Source organism: Odocoileus virginianus, chromosome 27 (genome assembly GCF_023699985.2).
Source record: "Odocoileus virginianus isolate 20LAN1187 ecotype Illinois chromosome 27, Ovbor_1.2, whole genome shotgun sequence".
Classification (NCBI taxonomy): domain Eukaryota; kingdom Metazoa; phylum Chordata; class Mammalia; order Artiodactyla; family Cervidae; genus Odocoileus; species Odocoileus virginianus.
Genome location: NC_069700.1, coordinates 30,866,313 through 30,893,901, shown reverse-complemented (window position 1 = coordinate 30,893,901; position 27,589 = coordinate 30,866,313). Strand labels below are relative to the sequence as shown.

The window sequence follows — 27,589 nt, the reverse complement described above, 5'->3', positions numbered from 1 at the left end:
TCACCACTGTGTTCTGTATCCTACCCAGTGCAGTAGGGAATAACAACAGGGACAGCAAAAGTACAAAGACTGGAAAGAAAGAAACACAAAATATCGTCATTTACAAGTGATATTGTAAACAATAAAATCAACAAAGCTATAGAAGGTAGAATTTAGCAAGTTTACTTGAATATGAAATAAACACAAATTTTAATTATCCATAAAAAAAGTTAGAAAATGAAAATCTCAGAAAGATATCACTTAGGTAGTGCCAGTGGTAAAGAACCCCAGTGCCAGTGCAGGAGACATGAGAGACGAGGGTTTGGTCCCTGGGTCAGGAAGATCCCCTGGAGGAGGGCATGGCAACCCACTCCAGTGTTCTTGCCTGGAGAATCCCATGGAGAGGGGAGTCCGGTGGGCTACAGTCTGTAGGGTCACAAAGAGTCGGACATGACTAAAGCAACTTGATAAACAGCCAAATGGAACATAGTAGAGAATGCAGAAATAGGCCAGGAACACTGACATGTGGAGAAGGTGGTACTGAAAATGAGTGATGAAGAGATAGAATTTGCAGTGTCATTCTGGTACACTGGATGATTACTGTTTAACAAGGGAAATTGGATCCCTTCATATATAAAAATTGAATCCCTACAACATGCATAACATAATTTGGGGGGATTAAGTGCTTAACTATGGTAGGCAAAACCTGTATGACCTTTAGAAGGTAACAAAGGCACATATCTGTTCTCAGAGTAGAAAGGGACTTTTTATACAAAACCCACAAACTATAAAGAAAAGATGAATACATTTAAGCAGGATAGGAGGATATCCCTGTAACAGATACCATGGGATTGCTCATCCAGCTCTTATCTTTAGTTACTTGCCTGTTGGAAATATATATATTGAACAACTTGGACTTGAACTGTGCAGTTCCACTTATACACAGATTTTTTAAACTAAATACATACTACAATACTATATGACCTCAGGTTGGTTGAAGCCCTGTATGTGGAACTGTGGATGTGAGTGTGGATGGAACTTTGCTGACTGCAAAGTTATATGTGGATTTTCAACTTTGTGGAGTGTCCATGCCCCTAACCCCTATGTTGTTCAAGGGTCAGTTGTGTGTGTGTGTGTGTGTGTGTGTGTGTGTGTGTGTAATTTTACAGTCTTTTGTGATATGTCTCTTTTTGAGACTTCTCAAAAACTGGGAGAAGATATTTTAGCATGTATGGCTGACAAAAGATTAATATCTAGCATTAAGAAAGATTTTCTTTAGACTTCCCTATTGGTCCAGTGATTAAGACTCCACGTTTACACTGCAGTGGGCAGGGGTTCTACCCCTGGTCGGGAAAATAAGATCTCCATGTATGTGTGGTGTGGCCAAAAAATAAAAGAGAGAGAAAGAGTTTCTTCAGATCATTAAGAAATACAAAACAGTACTGTTCTCACTGTTGTTAATTGGTAAGAATGAAAAAGTCTGACAAACCACTGTTGGTAAGAATGTGTAGAAACTAAATCTTAGTACTTCTGTGTGTATAAGTCGGTAGAATTGCTTCAGAGAACAGTAAATAAATCAATTTATTTGATGATACACTGCATAGATACAGTATTTATAGATACAGTATATAGAAAAATAAACAGATACACACAAATTTTGAACAAGCCAAGTATAGAGTATTGGTGAATGCACGCAAGTAGTCATTTACAGGCATGCATAAGAACCGTTGACATCAAATTCAGAGTAGAGGTTACCTCTGGAGAAGGAGGGAGTGTGGATCCAAGAAAGACCTACGTGGACTTGAATTGTATTTCCAGTATTTTATTTTTTAGGATGAAATCTGAAGCAAAATTGTTAAGATTTGGTAGGTGAGTACATGGATATTCACTATATTGTTCATTGTAATTTCCTGTCCTTTAAAAAAAAAATAATTTAAACCCAAAGAATCACTTAGTGAAAGAGAATGCTCTTCTGTGGATCACTCCTGGCTTAATGATTGAATATGGCTGAGAGGAGCAGACTAGAGCATCAGGTAAATCCTAGAATGCCAAAACTATAGCAGAAAGCAGAGAAAAGGAAAAGAAAGTGGCTGTCTCCAGTATTTCTCCCCCATGTAAATGCTCTGAAGTGGGAGTCCTGACAAAGATTATCTCCAGGTGGAGGTTGTCCCAGAGAGGCAAGCATTGCGCCAGGTCAGTCCCCAAGCCCCAGACCCAGAGGATAAGCTCTCCTGCCTCTCTCATGCCTTCCCCCCAATCGCCAGAGGCAGCCATACACAGTGCAAACAGGAATTTGCATTTGGAGTGAGAAGATACACCCATATGCAGAAATAACCATGTCTCATCAAATATTTGAAGAAATTAAGGAATCATTCCCTCCAAACAGTAAAGAGACCCACTGACCACCTACCTAAACAGAAAAAAATGCAAAAGTAACTAAAATTAATAGCCTCAGAGAGATTCAAGAATTTGTATAGCCAATTAAAGAAACATATAACCAATTAAAGAAAAACAAAAAAACAGGCTGCTATGAAAAGAATAACAATTGGAATAATCAGAAATTGAAAAAAACAAAACTTGAGGTTTTTTTTGAGTTGGAATATCTAGCCAAGTGAGCATATTGCAGAAAGAAATGGAAAGTTTGACAGAAAAATTTCAGGGTCGTAGGAATAGGTATGTAAGTCCCACTATCCATAAAATGGAAATTCCCAAAGAAGAGAGAAGAAAAAGTGGGGGTAGGTGGGTGGAAGCAATAATAAAAGGAGAGTGTTTTGTGGGGATTCTCTTCCCCCTCTCCGTGTCTATGCTGAGAGCTTTGTACTTTCCTTCTCTTTAATAAATCCTGTTCACTTGCTTAAAGAAAAGAGAAGAGTGTTTCGTGCTGTTAAAGATAATAAAGGTTTTTCATCCTTTGAGACTAGACAGGAGCAGTGTTCCTGATATCCAGGTCTTCCTTTGTGCTGGGTTTCATAAGGAATAAATAAACATCTTTTGACCATTTTCTGTCTCACTTAGCTTCCAGGCATTTCTCTCATTGCAACAAGAAAGGAACAGAGTGATCTGACCCTGATAGGGCATCCCTTATTTTGTTAATTTCCCCAAACATTATGGCTCCCTCACCTCCATCCCCACTGGAGGTGGCAATCCAGACTGAATCAATTTTTATCACCCTTCAGCATCCCTGGTGGAATGACAAGTCTGTACTTTCATTTCAGCAGTATACTGTTTCCATTGTTTTGGTGATGATGTACAAATAATTAAACTTCTCTGTATCACTGGAATTAAATATGTCTTTATAAACAGCCAGATGTGAAGTTTATATACATTGTATTTCACTGTATAATTGTTTGAGGGTGCTTTGGAGAAATGATTTCTATCAAGAAGGTATATTACAAAGTAAAACTTATCAAACTAACTGTTTTTCACATCAGGTCTTGCACAGTCAGGTTCCTGGGGGTGTTTTGATGAGTTTAACAGAATTGAATTGCCTGTGTTATCAGTGGCAGCCCAGCAAATTTACATCGTCTTGACAGCAAGAAAAGAGAGAAAAAAACAGTTTATTTTTTCTGACGGTGATTGTGTTGATTTAAATCCAGAATTTGGAATCTTCTTAACAATGGTGAGAATATAGGTGTTACATATTTTAAAATTTGTTATTGAAGTATGGTTGATATACAGTGTATTAGATTCTGGTGTATAGCAAAGTGACTCCGTTATATATGTGTGTATATATATATTATATTCTTTTCTGTTATAGGCTATTATAAGATTTTGAATACAGTTCCCTGTGATATATATATACTAGGATCTTGTTGTTTATCTATTTTATATATAGTACTTTGTATCTGCTAATCCCAAATTCCTAATTGGTTCCTCCTCCACCCACTTTCCCCTTTGGTAATCCTAAATTTGATTTCTTTGCCATTTGTGTCATAGTTTAGATTCTACCTTTGAGTGATATCCTATGATATTTGTCTTCATCTGACTTACTTCACTTAGTATGATAACGTCTAGGTCCATCATGTTACTGCAGATGGCGTTATTTCATTCTTTTCAACCCCTTGATCAGGTGTATTCCTAAGTATTTCATACTTTTTGATGTGATTTAAACAGATTGAGGAGAAGGCAATGGCACCCCACTCCAGTACTCTTGCCTGGAAAATCCCATGGACAGAGGAGCCTGGTGGGCTGCAGTCCATGGGGTCGCTACGAGTCAGACATGACTGAGCGACTTCATTTTCACTTTTCGCTTTCACACATTGGAGGAGGAAATGGCAACCCACTCCAGTGTTCTTGCCTTGAGAATCCCAGGGACGGGGGAGCCTGGTGGGCTGCTGTCTATGGGGTCGCACAGGGTTGGACACGACTGAAGTGACTTAGCAGCAACAAACAGATTGAAAAACATTGGTTTTAGATGCAATTTATTTGTTTAATTGTTATAGACTTAAAGGAAAGTAAGCATATATTAGTGGGTAATATATCTTTGTTCCCCCAATCAGGAATCAAACCCCCACACCGCTTGCAGTGGGAGCACACACAGTTTTAACCACTGTAACGCCAGGGAAGGCCCATGGTGAATGTTTATAACTGAGACACCCAAGGCTCAGGGAATTAAAAAATTTGCTCGTCACACAATCAGAGAAAGATGTTGTTGTCTAAAATAAAAGCCTGACTGCTTAACCTCTACACTTGGCTTTTCTCTGACACTTAATAAAGGATGATAGAAATGATTTAAAATTTTCAAAATAATTCAGCAGGGTCCTATACCAAAGAACTGTAACAAATTGTTACCATGTGACTGGGGACAGAGCTTTGTGATATACTGTTGTAAAGATAAAACACCAAAAGCGTAGAATGGAGGAGTTTCTATGATTTGAAGTGAAGTTAATGTTGAACTGCTTTTACCTAATGCTTTTAAATGATCCTTATTCTGTTAAATCTCTAAGTTGCAAAATAACACAAGTACTCCGAGTTTTAAGTGTCCTGAGTGGATAAAGATAAATTATAGGAAAAAAAACTCAGAAAAGTTTCTGATAAGCTTTAATGTAAGCAAACAACCAGTAAAGCAAGTTAGAGGTAAATAATAATAATCCTAAAGTGATCAGGTATAACTCATGAAATTAAATGAAGGAGTTTACTCCGTGTGATAGTGTAGCTTAGAAGAATTTAAAAGAAGCTTAACATTTCCTTGGATTAAGAATAATTTTGGAACTATCAGTTAGATATTGCATTAGGCTGTGAATAACTAACATATGAAGAATAGTGACTTAAGTATGTATTCTTTTAAGATTCTTCGAGGTTTCTACACCATCTTGGTTTCCATTTTCAAGGTCACCTTATAGCCCAAGGTGCTATAGAAGCATCTCTGTTGCAGCCAATTGATTGAATCAATTCCCTTCAATCAGACGTCAAGGATATTTCATACACTGTGTCCCTTTGTGACTCACAGGGTAGAATTTAATCTCACCAGCTGCAGGGCAGGCTGGGAAATGTAGTTTTAAATCTGGCCGGTGATGCACTCAGCTTGCAACTGCAGTTCTGTGACTAAGGATGAAAAATGGGAGTAATGAAAGGCGGCCAGCTATCTTTGTATTCCCAGCACCTAGCAAGTTATCTGGCCAATTGACAATGCCCAGTAAATGCTCAGGGACTAAAGGTTTCTTCATGCACTTTCCTCTTTGCCTTGCTTGTCTTTGAACACCCTAACCTCATCGCTTGGGATTTTTGGGTCTGGTCTATCCTATCTTTTGTTTCTTATTTGCTTCCTTCTCATCTCTACTTTTGTCCTTTTTCATGTTTTCTCATCACTCCCGTCTTTGTTTTCCTCACTAAACTCTTTGTCAGCTATTTGTGGCTATTTGTTAGCCACAGAACTCTGTAATTCTGACTGTAAAGAATAATTTGTGTTGTACAGCAGAAACCAACACAATATTGTAAAGCGGTTAACTTCCAGTTTGAAAGCAAAGCACACATACTCACAAAGCAAAACGGAAACATTAAAGAAAAGACAAACCTAGCAACTGGAGTTACATGCTCCATGCAAATGTCCTTCAAAAAGTAAGGCAAGATAAAAATACTTTCTGGCAAAAAAATAATAATTTGAAGAGAGGAAATAAAAGTTGCCTCAGTAAATTGATTAATATAAAATCCTAAATTTTCTTTTTCTTTCAGTAACATATTTTGGATCATAATTATCCCAGTATTTATTCAGTTTTATTTCATTTTCTTTAACAAACAGATACGCAGATGCTTATTTTTTGTTACACAAAGTGGTGTGTGTGTGTGTGTGTGTGTGTGTGCACATGCACATGTGCACACGTGTGTTACTTTATTAGTATAATGAACATGGAAATGTGTGAGAGAGAGTAATGTGACATTAATAAATATTGATGGTCCAATATACATTTTTGTGAAAAGAGGGATGTTTTATGAGTTGAATGTTTTTCAATGCCTTCTTAGAATCTGAATTAGGAATTTGAAATGTATTGATAATTTGTATTCAAGAAATGAAAATTATGTCAACAATTAAAAATTAAATAATTTTAACTTTTAGAACCCTGGGTATGCTGGGCGCCAGGAACTACCAGAGAACTTGAAAATTCAGTTCAGAACTGTTGCTATGATGGTTCCTGATAGACAGGTATGCATCAGGATTTAAAATCATAATACAATTTATGTTCTTTACCTGGTTTTCACTGAAACTGAAAAGTCTCACTGTTAATTTGCAGATCATTATGCGAGTTAAACTTGCAAGCTGTGGTTTTCTTGAAAACGTTATCTTGGCTCAGAAGTTTTATGTACTTTACAAACTCTGTGAAGAGCAACTTACTAAGCAGGTAACTTTGTACATCTATTTTCCCCCTCACTATAGAACTTGTTTTTTAACTTTGCAATTTTGCCTTGATAAGTACTAATTAGGGAGTTAAAAAAATTCCTTGACTGCTTCCTAAGATATGTTTATAGTTAACTTGACCTTTTGATTATGTATTTTAAAAAACTTTCCTAAGTTGAAATAATCATAGATTCCCAGGAAGTTGCAAGGACATGTATGAGACATCCTGTGTACTCTTCATCCTGTTGACATAATTGTAGTACAATAACACAACCAGAAGATTGACAATGGACAATAAACAGAGATTCCTAAGACTTCACCAGTTTTTCATGCACTTGTGTGTGTGTGTGTGTGTGTGTATGTAGTTCTATCCAATTATGTCATAGGAAACAGAATTGTTTATCCCCACCAAGTATCCTCCTGCTACACCTCTCTCCCAAATTCTATAGCTCCTCATAGGCCTAATCTTTTCTACATCTCTGTAATTGTGTTATTTCAAGCATGTTACATAAAGTGAATCACGTGGTGTGTAACCTGTTGGTCATGCATTTAAATGGTTGCCCCTTGGACTGTCAGACTGTATTGTTCTCAGAAAATCAGGTGTGAACACTGTCACACAGACTGATCTTTCCAGTGAAGTCATCTTTTTTCAGTCAAAGGAAAGGCAGGAGAAGTGAGCTAACAGAACTTTGCCACTCAGCCACTCCAAAACTATAGTATGTAAGTACTATATGTACAGTGAGTCTGCACTTAGAATTTTTCAGCTGAATGATCCTTTTTATTTCTTTTCTCATCCTAGGTTCATTACGACTTTGGTTTGAGAAATATTCTATCTGTATTGAGGACACTTGGATCTCAAAAAAGAGCCAGACCAGAAGATAGTGAATTAAGCACCGTCATGAGAGGACTGAGAGATATGAACCTTTCTAAATTGGTATCTTTCTTCTCTGGATTAATTTCTCTTTCAAGGTTTTGACCTCGCTGACAAGTGGGCGTTGGCTCGTATGGAGCTGTTAACATGGGTGTGTGTTGGGTTGGGTATGTGAAGTTACCACTGACTGAGCTTCTGGAAGAAGGCACCCTCCTCCCGCCCCCAAGAAAAAAACCCATGGCTTTGTATGGATAACAGGGGCCAGAAATGCATCCTTGCAAATGCCATAAAATAGGCTTCCTCAGTGGGCTCCAGCCCCCAAATGTCAGTCCATTATTCATAACATAATACAGATTCTAAACACGAAAATCTGGATTCATTGGGAGCCACCAAAGGTTTTCGCTTTGTCTGTATGTGACTAGCTTTAACTATGTCTCTCCCAAAACATCAGCACCATTTCTGTTTTCTAAATGTGCATTAAATGTTTGCTGTGGCTGCTGCTGCTGCTAAGTCACTTCAGAGTGCTGGAGTGGGTTGCCGTTTCCTTCTCCAATGCATGAAAGTGAAAAGGGGAAATGAAGTCGCTCAGTCGTGTCAGACTCTTAGCGACCCCATGGACTGCAGCCCACCAGGCTCCTCCGTCCATGGGATTTTCCAGGCAAGAGTACCGGGGTGGAGTGCCATTGCCTTCTCCGGTTTGCTGTGGAGATTATAATAATAATTTCTCTGCTTTCACACTTGTCACAGGTACAGCCGGGTTGTTTTGAACTAGCTGATGGGCAGGTTCATGTGGCTTTTATTCACGGGCTTCTTTGTGCTACATGTGGTGTCCATGCCTGGGAGTACATGGTTGAGGAAGAAGTGGATCTTAGGAGCTCGCATTCTAGTTACAAATCTAACAACTGACATCTGTATACTTCACTTTATTACAGAATCTTTTCACATATATTGTCTTGTTTGAGTCTCACAGCCACCCTGGGGGACGTGGATCTCCTTATGAGGGAGTCACGTTTCTAGGACTCACCCACTATCATAGTCAGTTGAGAAACTGGAACCAAAATCCACAAGACTTTCTGATGTTAAATTACAGATACTTTCCTAATTAAAGTAGAATGTTAATACTCTGTTCTCTTGGGATTGGAACTATTACTTACACGTTTTTAAGGTTAATGCATATCTATTTTAAATATAGCAGTGTCTATGTGTTCATCCCAGACTCTTAAGTATCCCTTCCCCCATCCTCTCCTCTGCCCACCCTGGCAATCATTCAGTTCATTCTCTAAGTCTGCGAGTCTCTTTCTGTTTTATAAGTTCATTCCTATCATTTCCTTTTAGATTAGCATATAAGGGATGTCATACGATATTTCCCCTTCTGTGGTCTCACTTCACTCAGTACGACAATCTCTAGGTCTATCCATGTTGCTGAAAATGGCATTATTTCATTCTTTTTAATATAAATGCCAGGGAAATTTGGGTGCAATGCTGTAGGTAATGTGGACTCAGTGATGGTGTTTGGGAGAAAGTGCTAGAGCATATAGGTGTGGCCAGGAGAATATGATTATTTGGGCATGAAATGATAAGTACTGTAAGCTTCATTTTTGACCTAAATGAATAAATGTATTCTTTGCCACCTTAGATTGATGAAGATGAACCCCTCTTCCTCAGCTTAATCAACGACCTGTTTCCGGGATTACAACTAGATAGTAATAGTTACGTGGAACTGCAAGCTGCAGTCGCCAACCAGGTTCAGCTTGAAGGTTTGATTAACCATCCACCCTGGAATCTCAAACTCGTGCAGGTAAAATATTTTTCATCTATTATCAGTTTGATGATCAACGAGTGTTGTTAAAGGTTGTCATTTGGAGAGAACAACTAGTGTTATTAATCTTGCTTGATGTTAAGGTTGAGACTAAATAAAGCACATCATTGCAGGAAGAGTCCTCAGCTGGGGGTGTTGCTCCTAGGGACTTTTTTATTTTTTTTTTCCATTTATTTTTATTAGTTGGAGGCTAATTACTTTACACTATTGTAGTGGTTTTTGCCATACATTGACATGAATCAGCCATGGATTTACATGTATTCCCCATCCCGATCCCCCCTCCCACCTCCCTCCCCATCCCATCCCTCTGAGTCATCCCAGTGCACCAGCCCTGAGCACTTGTCTCATGCATCCAACCTGGGCTGGTGATCTCTTTCATCCTTGATAGTATACTTGTTTCAGTGCTGTTCTCTCAGAACATCCCACCCTCGCCTTCTCCTAAGAGTCCAAAAGTCTGTTCTATACATCTGTGTCTCTTTTTCTCTTTTGCATATAGGGTTATCATTGCCATCTTTTTAAATTCCATATATATGTGTTAGTATACTGTATTGGTGTTTATCTTTCTGGCTGGCTTCACTGTGTATAATGGGCTCACAGTTCATCCATCTCATTAGAACTGATTCAAACGAATTCTTATTAATGGCTGAGTAATATTTAATGGTAATATTTAATGGCTGAGTAATAGTGTATATGTACCATAGCTTTCCTATCCATTCGTCTGCTGATGGGCATCTAGGTTGCTTCCGTGTCCTGGCTGTTATAAACAGTGCTGCGATGAACACTGGGGTGCATGTGTCTCTTTCAGATCTGGTTTCCTCGGTGTGTATGCCCAGGAGTGGGATTGCAGGGTCATATGGCAGTTCTATTTCCAGTTTTTTAAGGAATCTCCACACTGTTCTCCATAGTGGCTGTACTAGTTTGCATTCCCACCAACAGCGTAAGAGGGTTCCCTTTTCTCCACACCCTCTCCAGCATTTATTGCTTATAGACTTTTGGATAGCAGCCATCCTGACTGGCATGTAATGGTACCTCATTGTGGTTTTGATTTGCATTTCTCTGATAATGAGTGATGTTGAGCATCTTTTCATGTGTTTGTTAGCCATCTGTATGTCTTCTTTGGAGAAATGTCTGTTTAGTTCTTTGGCCCATTTTTTGATTGGGTCATTTATTTTTCTGGAATTGAGCTGCAGGAGTTGCTTGTATATTTTTGAGATTAATCCTTTGTTGCTTCGTTTGCTATTATTTTCTCCCAATCTGAGGGCTGTCTTTTCACCTTGCTTATAGTTTCCTTTGTTGTGCAAAAGCTTTTAAGTTTAATTAGGTCCCATTTGTGTTTTCTTTTTCCATTTATTTTTATTAGTTGGAGGCTAATTACTTTACATCATTGCAGTGGTTTTTGTCATACATTGAAATGAATTAACCATGGATTTACATGTATTCCCCATCCCGGTCCCCCCTCCCACCTCCCTCTCCACCCGATCCCTCTGGGTCTTCCCAGTACACCAGGCCCGAGCACTTGTCTCATGCACCCAACCTGGGCTGGTGATCTGTTTCACCCTAGATAATATACATGTTTCAATGCTGTTCTCTTGAAACATCCCACCCTCGCCTTCTCCCAGAGTCCACAAGTCTGTTCTATACATCTGAGTCTCTTTTTCTGTTTTGCATATAGGGTTATAGGTCCCATTTGTTTATTTTTGCTTTTATTTCCAATATCCTGGGAGGTGGGTCATAGAGGATCCTGCTATGATTTATGTCAGATAGTGTTTTTCCTATGTTCTCCTCTAGGAGTTTTATAGTTTCTGGTCTTATATTTAGATCTTTAATCCATTTTGAGTTTATTTTTGGACTTTAGCGTGGTTTTACCCCGCCTCACACTAACCAAGCACTTACTGAAGTTACTTATACCCCATGAAGTTAGGTGGTAACCAGAAACTTGAGAATAGCTGGGAGGAGATAGCAGGTTATGAAAATGCAGGGAGGGACTTCCCTGGTGGTCCAGTAGTTGGGACTCTGTGTTTCTACTGCAGGGACCTTGGGTTCCATTCTTGGTTGGGGAACTGGAATCCCACAAGCCGTGCAGCGTGACCAAAAAAAAAAAAAACCGCAGGGAAGTGGAATGCCATAGCTGGGGGCCTTTGTGGGGCATGGAGCCTGAGGAATCTGGGGGTGCTACTTTGCTTCTGCTTTGTGTGTGGGCGTGTTCACACCTAAACTAAATCCTTTGCCTGTGTCCCTTGCTGTGTTTCTGTCAATCACATTTTATCCTTGGGACAACCTATCAGTGATTTTATCAAGCAGAGCCCTGAAACTGTAGCAGAGTCGCTGAATTAAATCCCTATGAGCTTGACGCATTGGGAGTATTTTCCAGTGCCTTGGAAAATGAAGGCACTGAAATTGTTGAAAGTGTTAAAAACCGCATTTGAAAAGTAATGATTCTTTCCCCCCGCCATCCCCTGAAAAGCAGTGACTCATAATTTACTCTTGTAAGCAGTGCAGGTGTATGAGACAGACTCAAACCTTATAAAGAAAATGTATGCGGAGAAATCAAAGTATTTTTTATCATCTATGTAATGGAAATCATTCCATTTAAAAAAAGTTCTGGGAAAACCTCACTTTACATGTGACATGCATACAGGTGAACTGAGAACTTCAGATGTACAAGCTGGATTTAGAAAAGGTAGAGGAACCATAGGTCAAATTGCCAACATCCACTAGATGATACAAAAAGCAAGGGAATTTAAAAAAAAATCTGCTTCATTGACCACGCTAATGCTTTTGACTATATGAATCACAACAAACTGTGGAAAATTCTAAAGAGATGGGAATATCAGACCACCTTATCTTCCTCCTGAGAAACCTATATGCAAGACAAGAAGCAGGAGTTAGAACTGGATATGGAATAATGGCCTGGTTCAAAATTGGGAAAGGAGTACGTCAAGGCTGTATATTGTCACCCTGCTTGTTTAACTTCTGTGCAGAATACATCATGAGAAATGCCAGGCTGGATAAAGCACAAGCTGGAATCAAGATTGCCAGGAGAAATATCAACAACCTCAGATATGCAGATGACACCTGTCTAATGGTAGAAAGTGAAGAGGAATTAAAGAGCCTCAGGGTGCAAGTGGAGAGTGAAAAAGCTGGCTTAAAACTCAACATTCAGAAAGCTAAGATCATCACATCCGATCCCATCACTTCATGGCAAATAGATGGGGAGAAAGTGGAAACAGTGACAGATTTTATTTTCTTGGACTCCAAAATCACTGTGGACAGTGACTTGCAGCCATGAAATTGGAAGATGCTTGCTCCTTGGAAGAAAAGCAATGACAAACCTAGACAGCATATTAAAAAGCAGAGACATCACTTTGCTGAAAAAGGTCTGTATAGTCAAAGCTATGGTTTTGCCAGTAGTCATAGAAGATGTGAGAGTTGGACCATAAAGAAGACTGAGCACTGAAGAATTGATGCTTTTGAAGTGTGGTCCTAGAGAAGACTCTTGAGAGTCTCTTGGATAGCAAGGAGATCAAACCAGTCAATCCTAAAGGAAATCAACCCTGAATTTTCACTGAAAGGACTGATGCTGTAGCTCCAATACTTTGGCCACCTGATGCAAGAGCTTATTCATTTTAAAAGACCCTGATGCTAAGAAAGATTGAGAGCAGGAGGAGAAGAGGGTGACAGAGGATGAGATGGTTGGATGGCATCACTGACTCAGTGGACATGAATTTGAGCAAACTCAGGGAGATAGTGAAGGACAGAGAAGCCTGGTGTGCTGCAGTTCATGAGGGCGCAGAGTCGGACATGACTTAGCCGCTGAACAGCAATGCATACGGTATACCGAGCACTGCAGTCTTAGTTCTCTCAGTTGGTGGGGGACTGGGAGATTGTGTTGTTACTTAATGTCAGACACATTACTGTTGAATATAATATGGCCAGTACCTCTGTTGCTTTTAAACTATGAATTACAGAGCTAATACATTTCTATCTAAAACTTAGGAGAGTAACTCAAATTTTACCTCTGATCAGCTCTGAGTCCTTTGACTTTTTATTTTTATTAAGAAAACTGTAGAGGGGATTTTGTAACAGACACTGTCCATGTTCTTTGTATGTATCCTTGAATCTCTCTTAGCTCATCCTTGCACTCCTTCCCCGACTTCTAGGTGATTCCAGTCCCACATACACCACTCTCTGCAGGAGGGTCCATGCCACTTTTTCTGGAAGGTGCCGAGTGCACACAGTGCATGGGTGTTTGCTCTCCCCTACGCCCAAACAACCCTTCCTTAGTTAAGGACATGTGGCTGATGTGGGGAGTTCCCTGGTGGTCTAGTGGTTAAGACTCTGCACTCCCAATGCAGGGGGCCTGGGTTTGATCCTGGTTAGGGAACTTGATCCTGCATGCTGCAACTGAGAGCTGGCACAGCCAAATGAATTTAAAAACAACAACAAAACACTCGATAAGGACTTATGGGTGATGCAGTCGAAAAGTCAAGTTCTCCTGCTTCCAGGTGAAACAGAGAGATATAAAGGTGCCCCGAGGGCCAGCCTTAAGTCTCCCCTCTCCAGGATATTGTCTTCAATCACACCATGACTGGCCTGTCCCCATTCCTGTCCGTCTTCCTTACTCCATTAGAACCTTCCCTGGTGACCACTCGCTTGCACAGGAAACTCACCTCCAGCTGTGCCTCTGGGGAACTAGAAGGCTGATGTTGAACTTGGGTCTTGGCAGAGATGCTTTGTATCGCTGCTTCCCACCACTAGGGGGCGATATCACCACGTGCGATACAGAGAAAGCTGTGGAAAAACACCTCTATGTTACCAGCAAACTGAAATGACAAGGAGTTTATCCTATCAAGTAGTTTGAGACGCAGAAGCAGAAACTAGATCCTGAATTGATTACTTCCAAAATGTAATTAAAGTCCCACATTGTCGTTACTTTCTCACTTTTAACATGTTGCGTGTTTGCTATTCACCTTCCATAAAACAAATAGTTCTTGGGGGGCGGGTCATATTCCATTTTTAAGTAGTGAACTAGTTATTATCTAAAGCTTTTAAGATCCTGTTTAAAACTTTTAAAATTTCTTCACATGGCTTCTATGAACGTGAGCAGGAGACTCCTAAGTTATGTTTTTCGATTGATCTTCTCTTTGTGTAGTTGTATGAGACGTCTCTGGTCCGTCATGGTCTGATGACTCTGGGGCCCAGCGGCTCCGGGAAGACAATGGTCATAACAATCCTGATGAAGGCGCTGACAGAGTGCGGCAGGCCTCACAGGGAGATGAGAATGAATCCCAAAGCTATTACGGCTCCGCAGATGTTTGGCCGACTGGACACGGCCACCAATGACTGGACAGACGGGATTTTTTCTACTCTGTGGAGAAAAACATTAAAAGCTAAAAAAGGTACACGCAAACTCTTTTCTGCTGATCATTCTTTTTTCCTGCCAGTTTGTCCGCAATGCAGTATTTGTTTTAATTTTCCGTTTTGATCATCCACAGGTGAAAAGTGATTTTCTGTTCTCATTATTGGCAGGTGAAAACATTTTCCTCGTTTTAGATGGCCCTGTGGATGCCATTTGGATTGAGAACTTAAATTCCGTCTTGGATGACAATAAAACCCTCACACTGGCCAATGGAGATCGCATCCCCATGGCTCCAAGCTGCAAGCTTTTGTTTGAAGTCCACAATATCGAGAACGCCTCTCCAGCCACGGTTTCTAGGATGGGCATGGTGTACATCAGTAGCTCCGCTCTCAGCTGGAGACCAATACTGCAGGTGGGGACTGGAGACCTACAGAAGTGTCTTTCTCCATGTCTTGCTCTCTTATAAACAGAGATTCCGTTTCTTTGCTGTAGGCGTGGTTGAAGAAGCGTACTACCCAGGAAAATTCTGTATTCCTAACTCTGTATGATAAAATATTTGAGGATGCATATACATTTATGAAACTGAACCTCAACCCAAAAATGCAGCTCTTAGAGTGCAACTATATTGTGCAAGTAAGATATTTTTTTTGTACACTCATTACTTAAGATTTGAAATTCCCCCCACCTCCCAGACACACACTCAGTTGCAGTTTAGAGGTATCTGAAATGCAAGATTCACAGAGTCCACTAAAATCTTTCTGTGATGTGGTGGTGAAGGGTATGAGAATTTGGATCCCTATTAAAGATCTTATTGATTCACCTACTGCCATCTCTTCATGAGTTTCACCTCCCAGGGCGGTATTGTCAGGGGAAGAGGAATGAACTATCTTTCCCACCATCAAGCTTAGTCTAACCTTCCCAGAAAGTGTCCAAAAATGAGAGAAGATGAGATAAATAGAGCTGGTAGTTCGACAGAAAGCACAGCAAGGAGCTGGAGGCAAGCAGGAAAACTCAGGTGGAAGTCTCGGCTTTGCATATTTAGTGTATGTATTAGATAGGGAAAACCTTGAAACAGTTCTCTAAGTAGTTTTTAACCTTTTGTTTTCCCCCCTGTACTCAGCTATCCTTTTAAGTCTTTGGAAGAAACAGAATTAATCGTGAATTTCTCTCTCTCTTTTTTTTTCTGTTTCTTTTATGTTTGATTTTTAAAAGATTTATTTATCTAATTGGAGGATAATTACTTTACAGTTTGATGGTGGTTTTTGTCATGCAGCAATATGAATTGGCCATAGGTATACATGTGTCCCTTCCATCCTGAACCTCCCCCCCATCTCCCTGCCTACCCTATCCCTTAGATTTTTCAAAGGCTCTCCTGATTCTAGTCCATAGGTGATCTCTCATTATCCATTCTAGTGCCCTGATTCTCTGTCCGTGCGAGGGTCATCAGTCAGGGAGGCTGGGTGGCTTAGAAATAATTCATGAAGCTCACAAATTATTGAAATGATTTTGTTTTCAAAGACAAAGGATGTCTTACTATATATATATTTTTTTTTCTGATGCCATGTGGGAGTTGACACAGTTTTTCTTGAAGGGGCAAATGGTCAGTGTTCTAGGCTTTGCATAGCTTTCCGTCCCAGCCCCTCAGCTCTACTGTTGCAATACAGAAGGAGCCAGACACAATGGCCGAGAGTGACTGTGTTTCAGAAACACTTGATTTGCTAAGCAAGTGTCTGGCCCCTGGGGCCACAGCGTGCTGAGCCTTGCAACATGTTAAAAATAAATAAAATCTTTGATCTATAAATTTTGGAATAACCAAACTTTAGAACCAGAAGCTACCTAAGGAAACACCTAGTCTAGGCTTTTTGCTTTTCAGATCAGGAAACTGAGACTCAGAGATGTTAGTGGCATGAATTGGGGGAAGAAACCACACCTCCACACTCCCAGTTCGGTGTCTTTTCTGTGCAGTCATGCAGCCTGCCTACAGCAGAGTGACTTTTCTCCTAAATGCCTCTCGCTGTAGGACACTGATCAAACCATAACTGGAGATATATTTGCTTTCTTCTCTCGTCTCCTTCTTTTTAAGTTACTATTATATATAAATGTTTATTTTAAAATCTAAATATAACACTTAATTTTATTGTATTTTAAATGTTTTCAGTCTCTCAATCTTCTGGAAGGTTTAATCCCCTCCAAAGAAGAAGGTGGCATTTCGTGTGTCGAACATCTTCATAAATTATTTGTGTTTGCTCTAATGTGGAGTTTAGGAGCCCTTCTGGAATTGGAAAGCAGAGACAAGCTTGAAGCTTTTATACGAAGTCACGAAAGCAAGTTAGACTTACCAGAAATACCTAAAGGCTTGACTCAAACCATGTATGAGTTCTATGTTACTGATTATGGTAAGCACAGTGACTTATATCTGAAACAAAATAACATTTTTTTAATGGAAAAAAGATAAACTCCATAAAATCTTCTAAGGGGAAATATTAAACCAGTTGTGAATAACATAATTGCTAATACCATTTTTAAAGTGCATCTGTGGAAACAAGACTAGGATTTTGCATATGAGCTGGGAATGGTTATAGAGGCCCCTTTTGCAGTTATCTAAGTGAAGTCTAACATAAATAAGTTAGCAGTACCTCTTTTTCTGTTGCTTGAAGAGGAAGGGTAGAAGTATAGAGAACACAGATTCTTCATGATGCAAAGTGTGGTAATGCAGTCTTAGAACTTCTCTGTTGGAAACATCAGAATAAGCAGAGAATGAAGTAAGCAGATACGGACACTACTTACGTGTAGCAGACTTGGCAAAGTCCAGTTACTCAGCCCCCTAACCTGCCATATGTGGGTTACCACAAATGGTAACCCCAGCTTACCTCTCCCTAAAAGAAGCTAATTAATGAAATGAATCCTTAAATCTAGATGTTAATTCTCTTACAATCTAGAGTCAATCCAAAGATGGTTCTTTGGAAAGAGCAATAAAATTGGTAAATCTCTTACCAAAGATATCAGGGAGAAAAAAGAGAAGATGTAGATTACCATGAGCCAGGTTGAGAGAGGGGGCATTACTACAGAACCTAAAGATGTTAAAAAATAAGAAATGAATATTAGAAACGATGTTAATGAAAGTACATTTGACAGTGTAGATGGTGGGCATTTATTCTAGGGGTGGGAGATTAGATTAACATTTAAAAACCAGTCAGTGTAATTCACCATATTGATATACTAAAAACCAAGCAATTTATATGTCATCTAAATAGATGCAGAAAGTAAATTTGACAAAATTTAACATTCTATGGTAGAAGGATGATATCAGTTTTTCTATGATAAAACTAGGGCAAAACTCGCAGGATACTAGAATTAGAAACTTTATCATTCTGATAAAGAATATCTTCAAAAATGCTAAATTATACTGAATGGTGTGCTGCAATCCATGGAGTCACACAGAATCAGACACGACTTAGCAAATGAACAAATACTTAATAGTGAAAGACTGAATACTTCCCAGGTTCAGAAACAAGAATATCCTTTCTCACCACTTCCATTCAGCATTGTACCAGTTGTTTTAGCCAGTGCAGAAAGGCACTAAATAAATAAATACAAACAAACACACAAATAAAATATCTACAAATTGAAAAAGAACAAGTAAATTTCTCTTTATTTGCAGATAATATAACCACTCTCCAAAACAGTTGTTAGAACTAGTATATGAGTTTAGCAAGGTCACAGAATGAAAGAACAGTATATAATAATAATTTGTATTTCTATATGCTCACAGCAAATTGGAAATTGAAATTTTAATATAGAATTCAAAATAGCATCCAGAAATGAAATATATAGAGATAAATATAATGAAATACATATAAAATTTGTATACTAAAAACTATAAAACTGCTGAGAGAAATTAAAGAAGCCCTGAATAAATGGAAAGATAAATCCGGTTTACAAATCAGAAAATACAGTATTATTAAGATGTTACTTTCTCTGAATTGCTCTATAGATTTAGTGCAATCACAGTGAAAAATCTCAATGAGTTTTTTTTTTTGGTTGAAATTTATAAATGAATTATAAAATTTTATGCAAATACAAAGAATAACCAAATCAATTTTTAAAAGACAAAAGTGGAATACTATGACATGATTTCACTAAAGTTAACATCTCTTTAAAAGTCACTATGAAAATAAAATGACCCATTTTGGCCACAGAATGTAAACAAATGTTTGAAAAACATATATCTGATAAAGGAATTTTATCCAGATAAAGAACTCTTGCAATTCAATAATAACAAGTAGACAGCCAATCTGAATTTTTTAACTGGGCAATAACTTTAAATAGATGCTGCAACAAAGATTTATGAATGGTGAAAAAAATAATATGAAGAGATATTCAATGTGGTTGGTCATCAAGGAAATGCAAATTAAAATTGCAGTGGGGTATCATTTCATAGCCACTAGAATGACTAAATTCTAATTAATTTAATGCCTAAAATGGATATATCAGTAACCTCAGATATGCAGATGACACCACCCTTGTGGCAGAAAGTGAAGAAGAACTGAAGAGCCTCTTGATGAAAGTGAAAGAGGAGAGTGAAAAAGTTGGCTTAAAGCTCAACATTCAGAAAACTAAGATCATGGCATCTGGTCCCATCAATTCATGGGAAATATATCGGGAAACAGTGGAAACAGTGGCTGACTTTATTTTTGGGGGCTCCAGAATTGCTGCAGATGGTGACTGCAACAATGAAATTAAAAGACGCTTGCTCCTTGGAAGGAAAGTTATGACCAGCCTAGACAGCGTATTAAAAAGCAGAGACATTACTTTGTCCACAAAGGTCCGTCTAGTCAAGGTTATGGTTTTTCCAGTGGTCATGTATGGATGTGAGAGTTGGACTAAAAAGAAAGCTGAGTGCCGAAGAATTGATGCTTTTGAACTGTGGTGTTGGAGAAGACTCTTGAGAGTCCCTTGAACTGCAAGGAGATCCAACCAGTCCATCCTAAAGGAAATCAGTCCTGGGTGTTCACTGGAGGGACTGATGTTGAAGCTGAAACTCCAGTATTTTGGCCACCTGATGCCAAGAGTTTACTCATTTGAAAAGACCCTGATGCTGGGAAAGATTGAAGGCAGGAAGAGAAGGGGACAACAGAGGATGAGATGGTTGGATGGCATCACCGACTCAATGGACATGAGTTTGGGTGGACTCCAGGAGTTGGTGATGGACAGGGAGGCCTGGCGTGCTGCAGTCCATGGGGTCGCAAAGAGTTGGACACGACTGAGCGACTGAACTGAAATGGAATTGAAAATGGACAGGTTAATAATACCAGATACTGGCAAGAATGTGGAACAAACGCAGCTGTCACATCCAGTAGTGTGTCCACTTTGCTAACCACACAATGGTACACAATATACAACCACCATGGAAAACCCTTAGCCACCAATGTTTAATCCTTAAAAGTTAAGCATACACGTACCATAGGACTCTATACTTTGCAAGGAGAGTTGAAATCAAGGCTGTTCCTCCAGTGATGAATATTTGCTTTGCTGCTATCACGTGTGTACTCTTCTTCTTCCTTCCCATGCATTCTGTGTACACAGTTACTTTTGGGGTAAATTTCTGAATCGTGGTTCATTTGGAAGATGTTTAAAATGGCAGTTAATGCCATATGACCCAGCAATCCCACTTCTGGGCATACACACCGAGGAAACCAGATCTGAAAGAGACACGTGTACCCCAGTGTTCATCGCAGCACTGTTTATAATAGCCAGGACATGGAAGCAACCTAGATGCCCATCAGCAGACAAATGGATAAGGAAGCTGTGATACATATACACCATGGAATATTACTCAGCCATTAAAAAGAATGCATTTGAATCAGTTCTAATGAGATGGATGAAACTGGAGCCCATTATACAGAGTGAAGTAAACCAGAAAGATAAAGACCAATACAGTATACTAACGCATATATATGGAATTTTAAAAGGTGGTAATGATAACCCTATATGCAGGACAGAAAAAGAGACACAGATTTATAGAACAGACTTTGGGACTCTGTGGGAGAAGGCGGGGGGGGGGGGGGAGGTGGAATGATCTGAGAGAATAGCCTTGAAACATGTATAATTATCAAGTGTGAAACAGATCGCCAGCCCAGGTTGGATGCATGAGACAAGTGCTCAGGGCTGGTGCACTGGGAAGACCCAGAGGGATGGGATGGGGAGGGAGGCGGGAGGGGGGATGGGGAACACATGTAAATCCATGGCTGATTCATGTCAATGTATGGCAAAACCCACTACAATATTGTAAAGTAATTAGCCTCCAACTAATAAAAATAAATAAATAAATAAATAAATAAAATGGCAGTTGAATTCAAGAATGCAGTCAACAGTGGGGGTCATTCCATTTAAATGACCACAATACAAACATCTCTGGCCAAGTTTGCATGACTAACGGCAATGCTGACGCCATAGATTGAACGGCGCATTCCAGAGATGCTAAAACGTAAATAAAATAGTTTTCTTAGAATTGATGAAATGAACTTATAATAATTACTATAACAATAATGTTGTTGTCGTGTTGGTTGCTCGGTCACGTGCAACTCTGCTCCTCTGTCCGTGGAATCCTTCAGGCAAGAATACTAGAATGTAGCCATTCTTCTCCAGGGCATCTTCCCAACCCAGGGATGGAACCAGCTCTCCTCCTTTGCAGGCAGATTCTTTACAGTCTGAGCCACCAGGGAAGCTATTGGTAGTGACTGTAAGTCAGGAATCCGGGCATTTTATTACCCTAGTTTTAGCGCCAGATTTATTTTTTTCCATTTCTCATGGCAAACATCCTAAGTCTGGTAATCTGTTATCCCTGTTTTGGTCTTTCCCATCCTTTTAGTTAATGTGGCTTTCTTACTAGATACTAAACATATCATTGGTTGTAATTCCATTTTAGGTCAGAGCTCTCTAGATAAATAATAATTTAAAGGTAATTTTGTAAAGAGGCAAAGCAAATTTAAATTATCAGATGCCACATATATTAGGTAAGCAGATAGGTTACCATGTTTTATGAAGATGTTTTAAATGTTTATTTCTGTTGATTGTTTATAGCACTTATGTGTTTGTATCCTGAGATAACTTTTGAAGAATGCAGTTTTATTAAGATCAGTTTTAATTATTTTATAGGTGATTGGGATCATTGGAATAAGAAACTTCAGCCATATTATTATCCAACTGACAGTGTTCCAGAATATTCATCAATTTTGGTTCCAAATGTTGACAATGTTAGAACAAATTTTTTGATAGACACCATTGCAAAACAGCATAAAGTAAGTTTGATAGTTTTGTTGACTGAAAAAAAATGCACAACCTAAAAATTGAGAGTTATGTTTTATTTGGTGGACATTCTTCAGACTTCAATTCCAGGACACAGGATCTCAGATAGTGTTCTGAAGAGGCAAATTTTGGGGGGGAAATCAGGATATATAGAAATTTTTGTAACCAAAGAGCAGGTAGTCGGAACATCAAAGAGTTGAAAACAAACGAACAAACAAAAACCCAGGTATCTCAAGTTAAGGAATTTAGCACTTTCTATGTATGCAAAGATATGAGTCTGGACTCACTAAAATCATCCCTTTGATATGTGGGGCCAGTAGCCTGTGTTTTCTCAGTTTCTTAGATAATTGCAAACCATGTAAGAAACACATCTCTTTTTACAACCACAAGTGGAAAAAGTAAAGTACAAAGGGCTGGAGGTGGTGTCATTTCAAAGAAACCTGTTTGGCAAATGAACTCCAGGTCCCAAAATATACTTGAACTCTGCTGATTTTTAGCTTGCTAAGGAAAGTGGATGCCTGCCTACAAAGTCCCTTCCCTGGTCACGTGACCACTCACCCATGTTTTCTTCCAGTACATGCATTTTACATTTACGTCTTTAATTCAAGGACTTATTTTGATGTAGGTTTAATTCTTAAAAGTAACTTAAATTTACTGTTAATTTATAGAATGAAAGAATGGCTACTAGAACCATAGTATGTTTAAAACTAAACATTTTACAACACCTTTTAACATGATTATCCTACCACTGCAGGCTGTCTTACTCACAGGGGAACAGGGAACTGCAAAAACTGTAATGATTAAGGCCTATTTGAAAAAATATGACCCAGAAGTACAGTTATCTAAAAGTCTAAACTTTTCATCTGCCACAGAACCAATGATGTTTCAGGTAAAATCTATCATTTGCAGTAGTCATTAACTTATTAAATATATTAAGTAGTTGATACATGTATATGCAAATAACACATTGTTATATATAGTCATCCCTCAGTATCCATAAGGATTAGTGCCGAGACTCCTGGGAGTACTCAATTGCATACAGTGGGTAGTGTTTGTATATAACCTGTGCATATCCTCCCATATCCTCTAAAATAATCCCCGGATTATTTATAATGCCTAATACATGATAATTCTATGTAAATGGTTGTAAATGCTATGTGAATAGTTTCCAGTGTGAGACAAATTCAAGTTTTGCTTTTTGAAACTTGCTGGAATTTCCCCCCCCCCAAATACTTTTGATGGAAGTTGGTTGAATCCAAGGACTTGGAGGCCATGAATATGAAGGGCTGACTGTAGACGTATCTTGAAAGAATCAGTATAGCAGTTGCCATTCAGCTATTTAACCTTCCTAAGGCTGACACTGAAGCCAAATTCAAATAGCATGTTTTGGCCTAGTAGTGAAGCTGAAGCTGAACATTGGAGTGTCTTTTGATGTAAATTAATGATAAACAGTCCAACAATTTATTTTTCAAAGTTCACAGTATTTATTTGAATAATAATATCACCCATTAAATAAATAAGTCAGTTATATTCTACTCTGAAAAGCATGTTCATCATTTTTAGAAATGGATTGAAGTGTAATGCATAAAACAGACTGTTTGCTTTTCTCTAGAGAACAATTGAAAGCTATGTGGACAAGCGGATGGGAAGCACATATGGGCCCCCTGGCGGCAGAAAGATGACTGTATTTATTGATGACATTAATATGCCCGTGATTAATGAGTGGGGAGATCAGGTATGACTAAAATATCCCATGTAGGTGATATTTAACCAGTATTCTTGGTTATATATATGGGCTTTCCTGGTGGCTCAGATGGTAAAGAATCTGCCTGCAATGCAGGAGACCCAGGTTCCATCCCTGGGTTGGGAAGATTCCCTGGAGAAGGAAATGGCAACCCGCTCCAGTATTCTTGCCTGGAGAATTCCATGGACAGAGGAGCCTGGTGGCCTACAGTCCACGGGGTTGCAAAGAGTCAGTTACGACTGACACTTTCACTTTTACTTGGTTATATATAAAGAGATCAATAACCGTCACTTGATTGAGCCTAGTAATAATTCTCAGTCTTTTTTGACCTCTTGGGATAGGTGACATTCTCCCTTCTTGAAATCCCTGTATGCTTCTCCCCATGTTCCCTTCTGTCTCTGGCTGCTTGATTTCAGTGTACTTTCTGGCTTCTCTCTTCCTTTCCCCAGCGTTTTATCTTTGTTCTCTTATTTCTCACTCTACATACTCTTTTCCAGGAGTATGTAATGTTTAGAAAACACTAAAAAAAAAAAAAATAGATAGCTCTTTTATACACCACTGACCTCCTTGTGATCATCCGTCAACCTCAGACTCACTTCCCTTAGAGGACCTCACAGATACTGCTACCTGGGTTCAGCATGTTCCTGGTGGGATCCCTAACACCTCTTCCCACTGCTGTCCACTGCCTTTTCAACAGCATCCACTGGAGCCCACTGGGACTGGTCACATCCCTTCCACCAGCATCAGGTTTACCTTTGATGTCACCAGGAGGTCAGGACTCCCAGGTCCATCCATGCTCAGCCTGAGAGTAATTCCCATCAGTTCTGCTTGGCCCTTCTCTGACCCCATCTCCTACATTCTGTCTTCCTAAAAACCCTCTGTGTGCCCACAGAGGTCATGGTTCGTCCAAAAAATGAAAAGTAAAAGTGTTAGTCAATCAGCTGTGTCCAACTGTTTGTGACCCCATGGACTATAGCCTCCAGGCTCCTCTGTCCATGGGATTTCCCAGGCAAGAATACTGGAGTGAGTTGCCATTTCTTCGTCCAAGGGATCTTCTGACCCAGGGATGGAACACGGATCTCCTGCATTGCAAAATTCCCTGAAAATTCAGCGTCTCCTCTGAGCTTTTCTTCCCCATCTTGCTCCAATGGGAAACCCAGGATGCTGCTCTCCCTGCATACTTCTCACCTGGATGTGAGGGCGAGGTCCTCGGTTCCCTTGATGCTGTGTCGCCCCCCAGGCCCCCAAACCCCCCGCTGAAGATTTCAGTCCCTGGATCGCTGATACTCTCTCTCCAGGGCTGCCCCAGGCTCCAGGGTCATTCTCATGGTGTGTACAGCAGGTCACAGCACAGAGACTCGCAGTCAGAGGGGCCTTGCATGTAGTTTAATGCTCTGCTCTCACTGTCTTGAAATTCCTAATAATGATTTTTGAACAGAGACACTGCATTTTCATTTTGACCTGGGGCCCACAAATTACGAAGCCAGTCCTGCTTGTCATAATTCTCAGTGATGCCTTATCAGTGATGCTTTATATCCACGTATGGTCTTGGCCTCTTAGTTCCTTGACCTGGACTCGTCATAATCATGTCTTCTACTCTGTCTGAATTACTGGTCGATGCAGTCATACCCTGCACCTTGTCATTATCAATAACTGGCATCCCGTCATTATCTCAGTTTCAAGCCTTTTATTCTCAGATCACTGTATCCACACTCTGTAGCTCATTCTCTCTACTGCAGATGGCCGTCATCAAGAAAAATCTACAAACAGTAAATGGTGGAGAGGGTGTGGAGAAAAGGGAACACTCTTACACTTTTGGTGGGAATGTAAAGAGGTACAGCCACTAGGGAGAATGGTATTAAAAACTAAAAGTAGAACTACCACATGATCAAGAAATCCCACTGCTGGGCATCAACCACTGTTGATGGAGCCATCAAACATCAACTAGATGGAGCCGTTCAACAGCCGTTCAACCACTGTTCCTACCGTCATCAAACTCTCCTTCATTTCTTCTCATTTCCTCTCTTTCTTCCTTCCCCTAGCTGAAATTCCATAATCTATCATTATAATCACAGGAGCATGTACCCTCTACTCATCTGTGAAAGCCTTAACCAGTTAAATTCTTGTTAAACCTTTTTGCTCACCACCTACCTGCACCTATGCAGTTATACTGAGCTGGAGAAGAACACACAATACTGGTTTCACTTTAAAATCATAATTATGGACCTCTGCTAAGCTCTTGGCACTGCCCAGCAATTGCACTGCATGTTTCATGTTATGTATCTTTATCCTGTCTGATCCTGTCCTGGCATTTACCTTCAGGCTCCTTTCATACTGTCTTTTTCTCAGACCTTGGACTCCTTTGTTTCCTTGCCCTCAGCTGATCGTAGAAGTCCTGCAGTCTTCTTCCTGTTCCATTGAGAACACATTGATTTTTGTTCCCTTTTGTTTTCTTTACTCTCCATTTACTGCAGTCAATTTCTGTGTTTTGGTGGTTACCCTTGACAGTACCTCCTGCATACATAATCTGAAATAAAGAAAATGTAGCCCTTCTTTCCCATTTTGTACGTCCAGTGACCTTTGAACACTTTAATTTCCTTTATCTTTCTTATGATTTATCCTTTTATTGTTGACTTGTATTTTAAGTCTATATCTCTGTTTTTATTACCATAAATTATATTGTTCACCATTATATTGTGTAATGCCCGTTTTATTTTTATAGGAGTGTATTTGATTTACAAGGCTGTGTTAGTTCAGGTGTTCAGCAAAGGGAGTCAGTTACACAGATACATAAATCCACTCTTTTTTAGATTCTTATCCCACATAGGTCTTACAGAGTACTGTGTAGGGTTCCCTGTGCTATGCGGTAAGCCCTTATTATCTATTGTATATATGTTAATGTGTGTATGTCAAACCCAGTCTCCCAATCTACTCCTCCCCTCCCCACATTTCCCTTCTGGTAACCATGTGTTTGTTTTCTACATCTATGACTCTATTTCTGTTTTGTAAATAAGTTCATTTGTATATGTATTTTTAGATTTCACACGTAAGCGGCACCGTCACATTGTCTTTTTTTGTCTGGCTTAGTTAGTATGACAGTCTCTAGGTCCATCCATGTTGCTGCAAATGGCATTATTTTGTTCCTTTTTTGTGGCTGAGTAATATCCCATTGTGTATGTTCCACATCTTTATCCATCCCTCTGTCAATGGACATTTAGGTCACTTCCATGTCCTGGCTGTTGTAAATAGTGCTGCAGTGAACACTTGGGTCCATGTATCTTTTTGAATTATGGTTTTCTCCAGATAGCTGCCCAGGAGTGGGATTGTTGGATCATGTGGTAGTTCTATTTTTGTTTTTTTAAGGAACTTCCCTACTGTTCTCCATAGTGGCTGTACCTCTTTACATTCCCACCAATAGTGTAAGAGTGTTCCCTTTTCTCAACACCCTCTCCACCATTTACTGTTTGTAGATTTTTTGATGATGGCCATTCTGACCTGTGGGAGATGATACCTCATGGTAGTCTTGATTTGCATCTCTCTCATAATTGGTGATGTTGAGCATCTTATCATTTGGTTTTTGGCTATCTGTATCTCTATTTTTGAAGCAAGCTCCCACGAGGCATTATTTTTACTGTTTCTTTTTTAAGATTTTAAGAAACGCTTACCGTTTATTTATT

At 39.4% G+C, this 27,589-nt stretch overlaps 1 protein-coding gene across 1 annotated transcript in view; it reads left to right on the top strand.

Annotated features, from left to right (window-relative positions):
* The window catches only part of DNAH8 (dynein axonemal heavy chain 8), a 341,076-nt gene that overhangs the window by 160,554 nt on the left and 152,933 nt on the right, over positions 1–27,589 (top strand). Inside the window, exons 46-57 of the mRNA XM_070456508.1 lie at positions 3,411–3,598; positions 6,533–6,619; positions 6,708–6,815; positions 7,611–7,745; positions 9,319–9,480; positions 14,654–14,900; positions 15,031–15,272; positions 15,353–15,493; positions 17,019–17,256; positions 22,019–22,161; positions 22,923–23,057; positions 23,781–23,903. Of these exons, the coding sequence (XP_070312609.1) occupies positions 3,411–3,598; positions 6,533–6,619; positions 6,708–6,815; positions 7,611–7,745; positions 9,319–9,480; positions 14,654–14,900; positions 15,031–15,272; positions 15,353–15,493; positions 17,019–17,256; positions 22,019–22,161; positions 22,923–23,057; positions 23,781–23,903 (1,949 nt within the window). The remainder of the gene's footprint in view (positions 1–3,410; positions 3,599–6,532; positions 6,620–6,707; positions 6,816–7,610; positions 7,746–9,318; positions 9,481–14,653; positions 14,901–15,030; positions 15,273–15,352; positions 15,494–17,018; positions 17,257–22,018; positions 22,162–22,922; positions 23,058–23,780; positions 23,904–27,589) is intronic.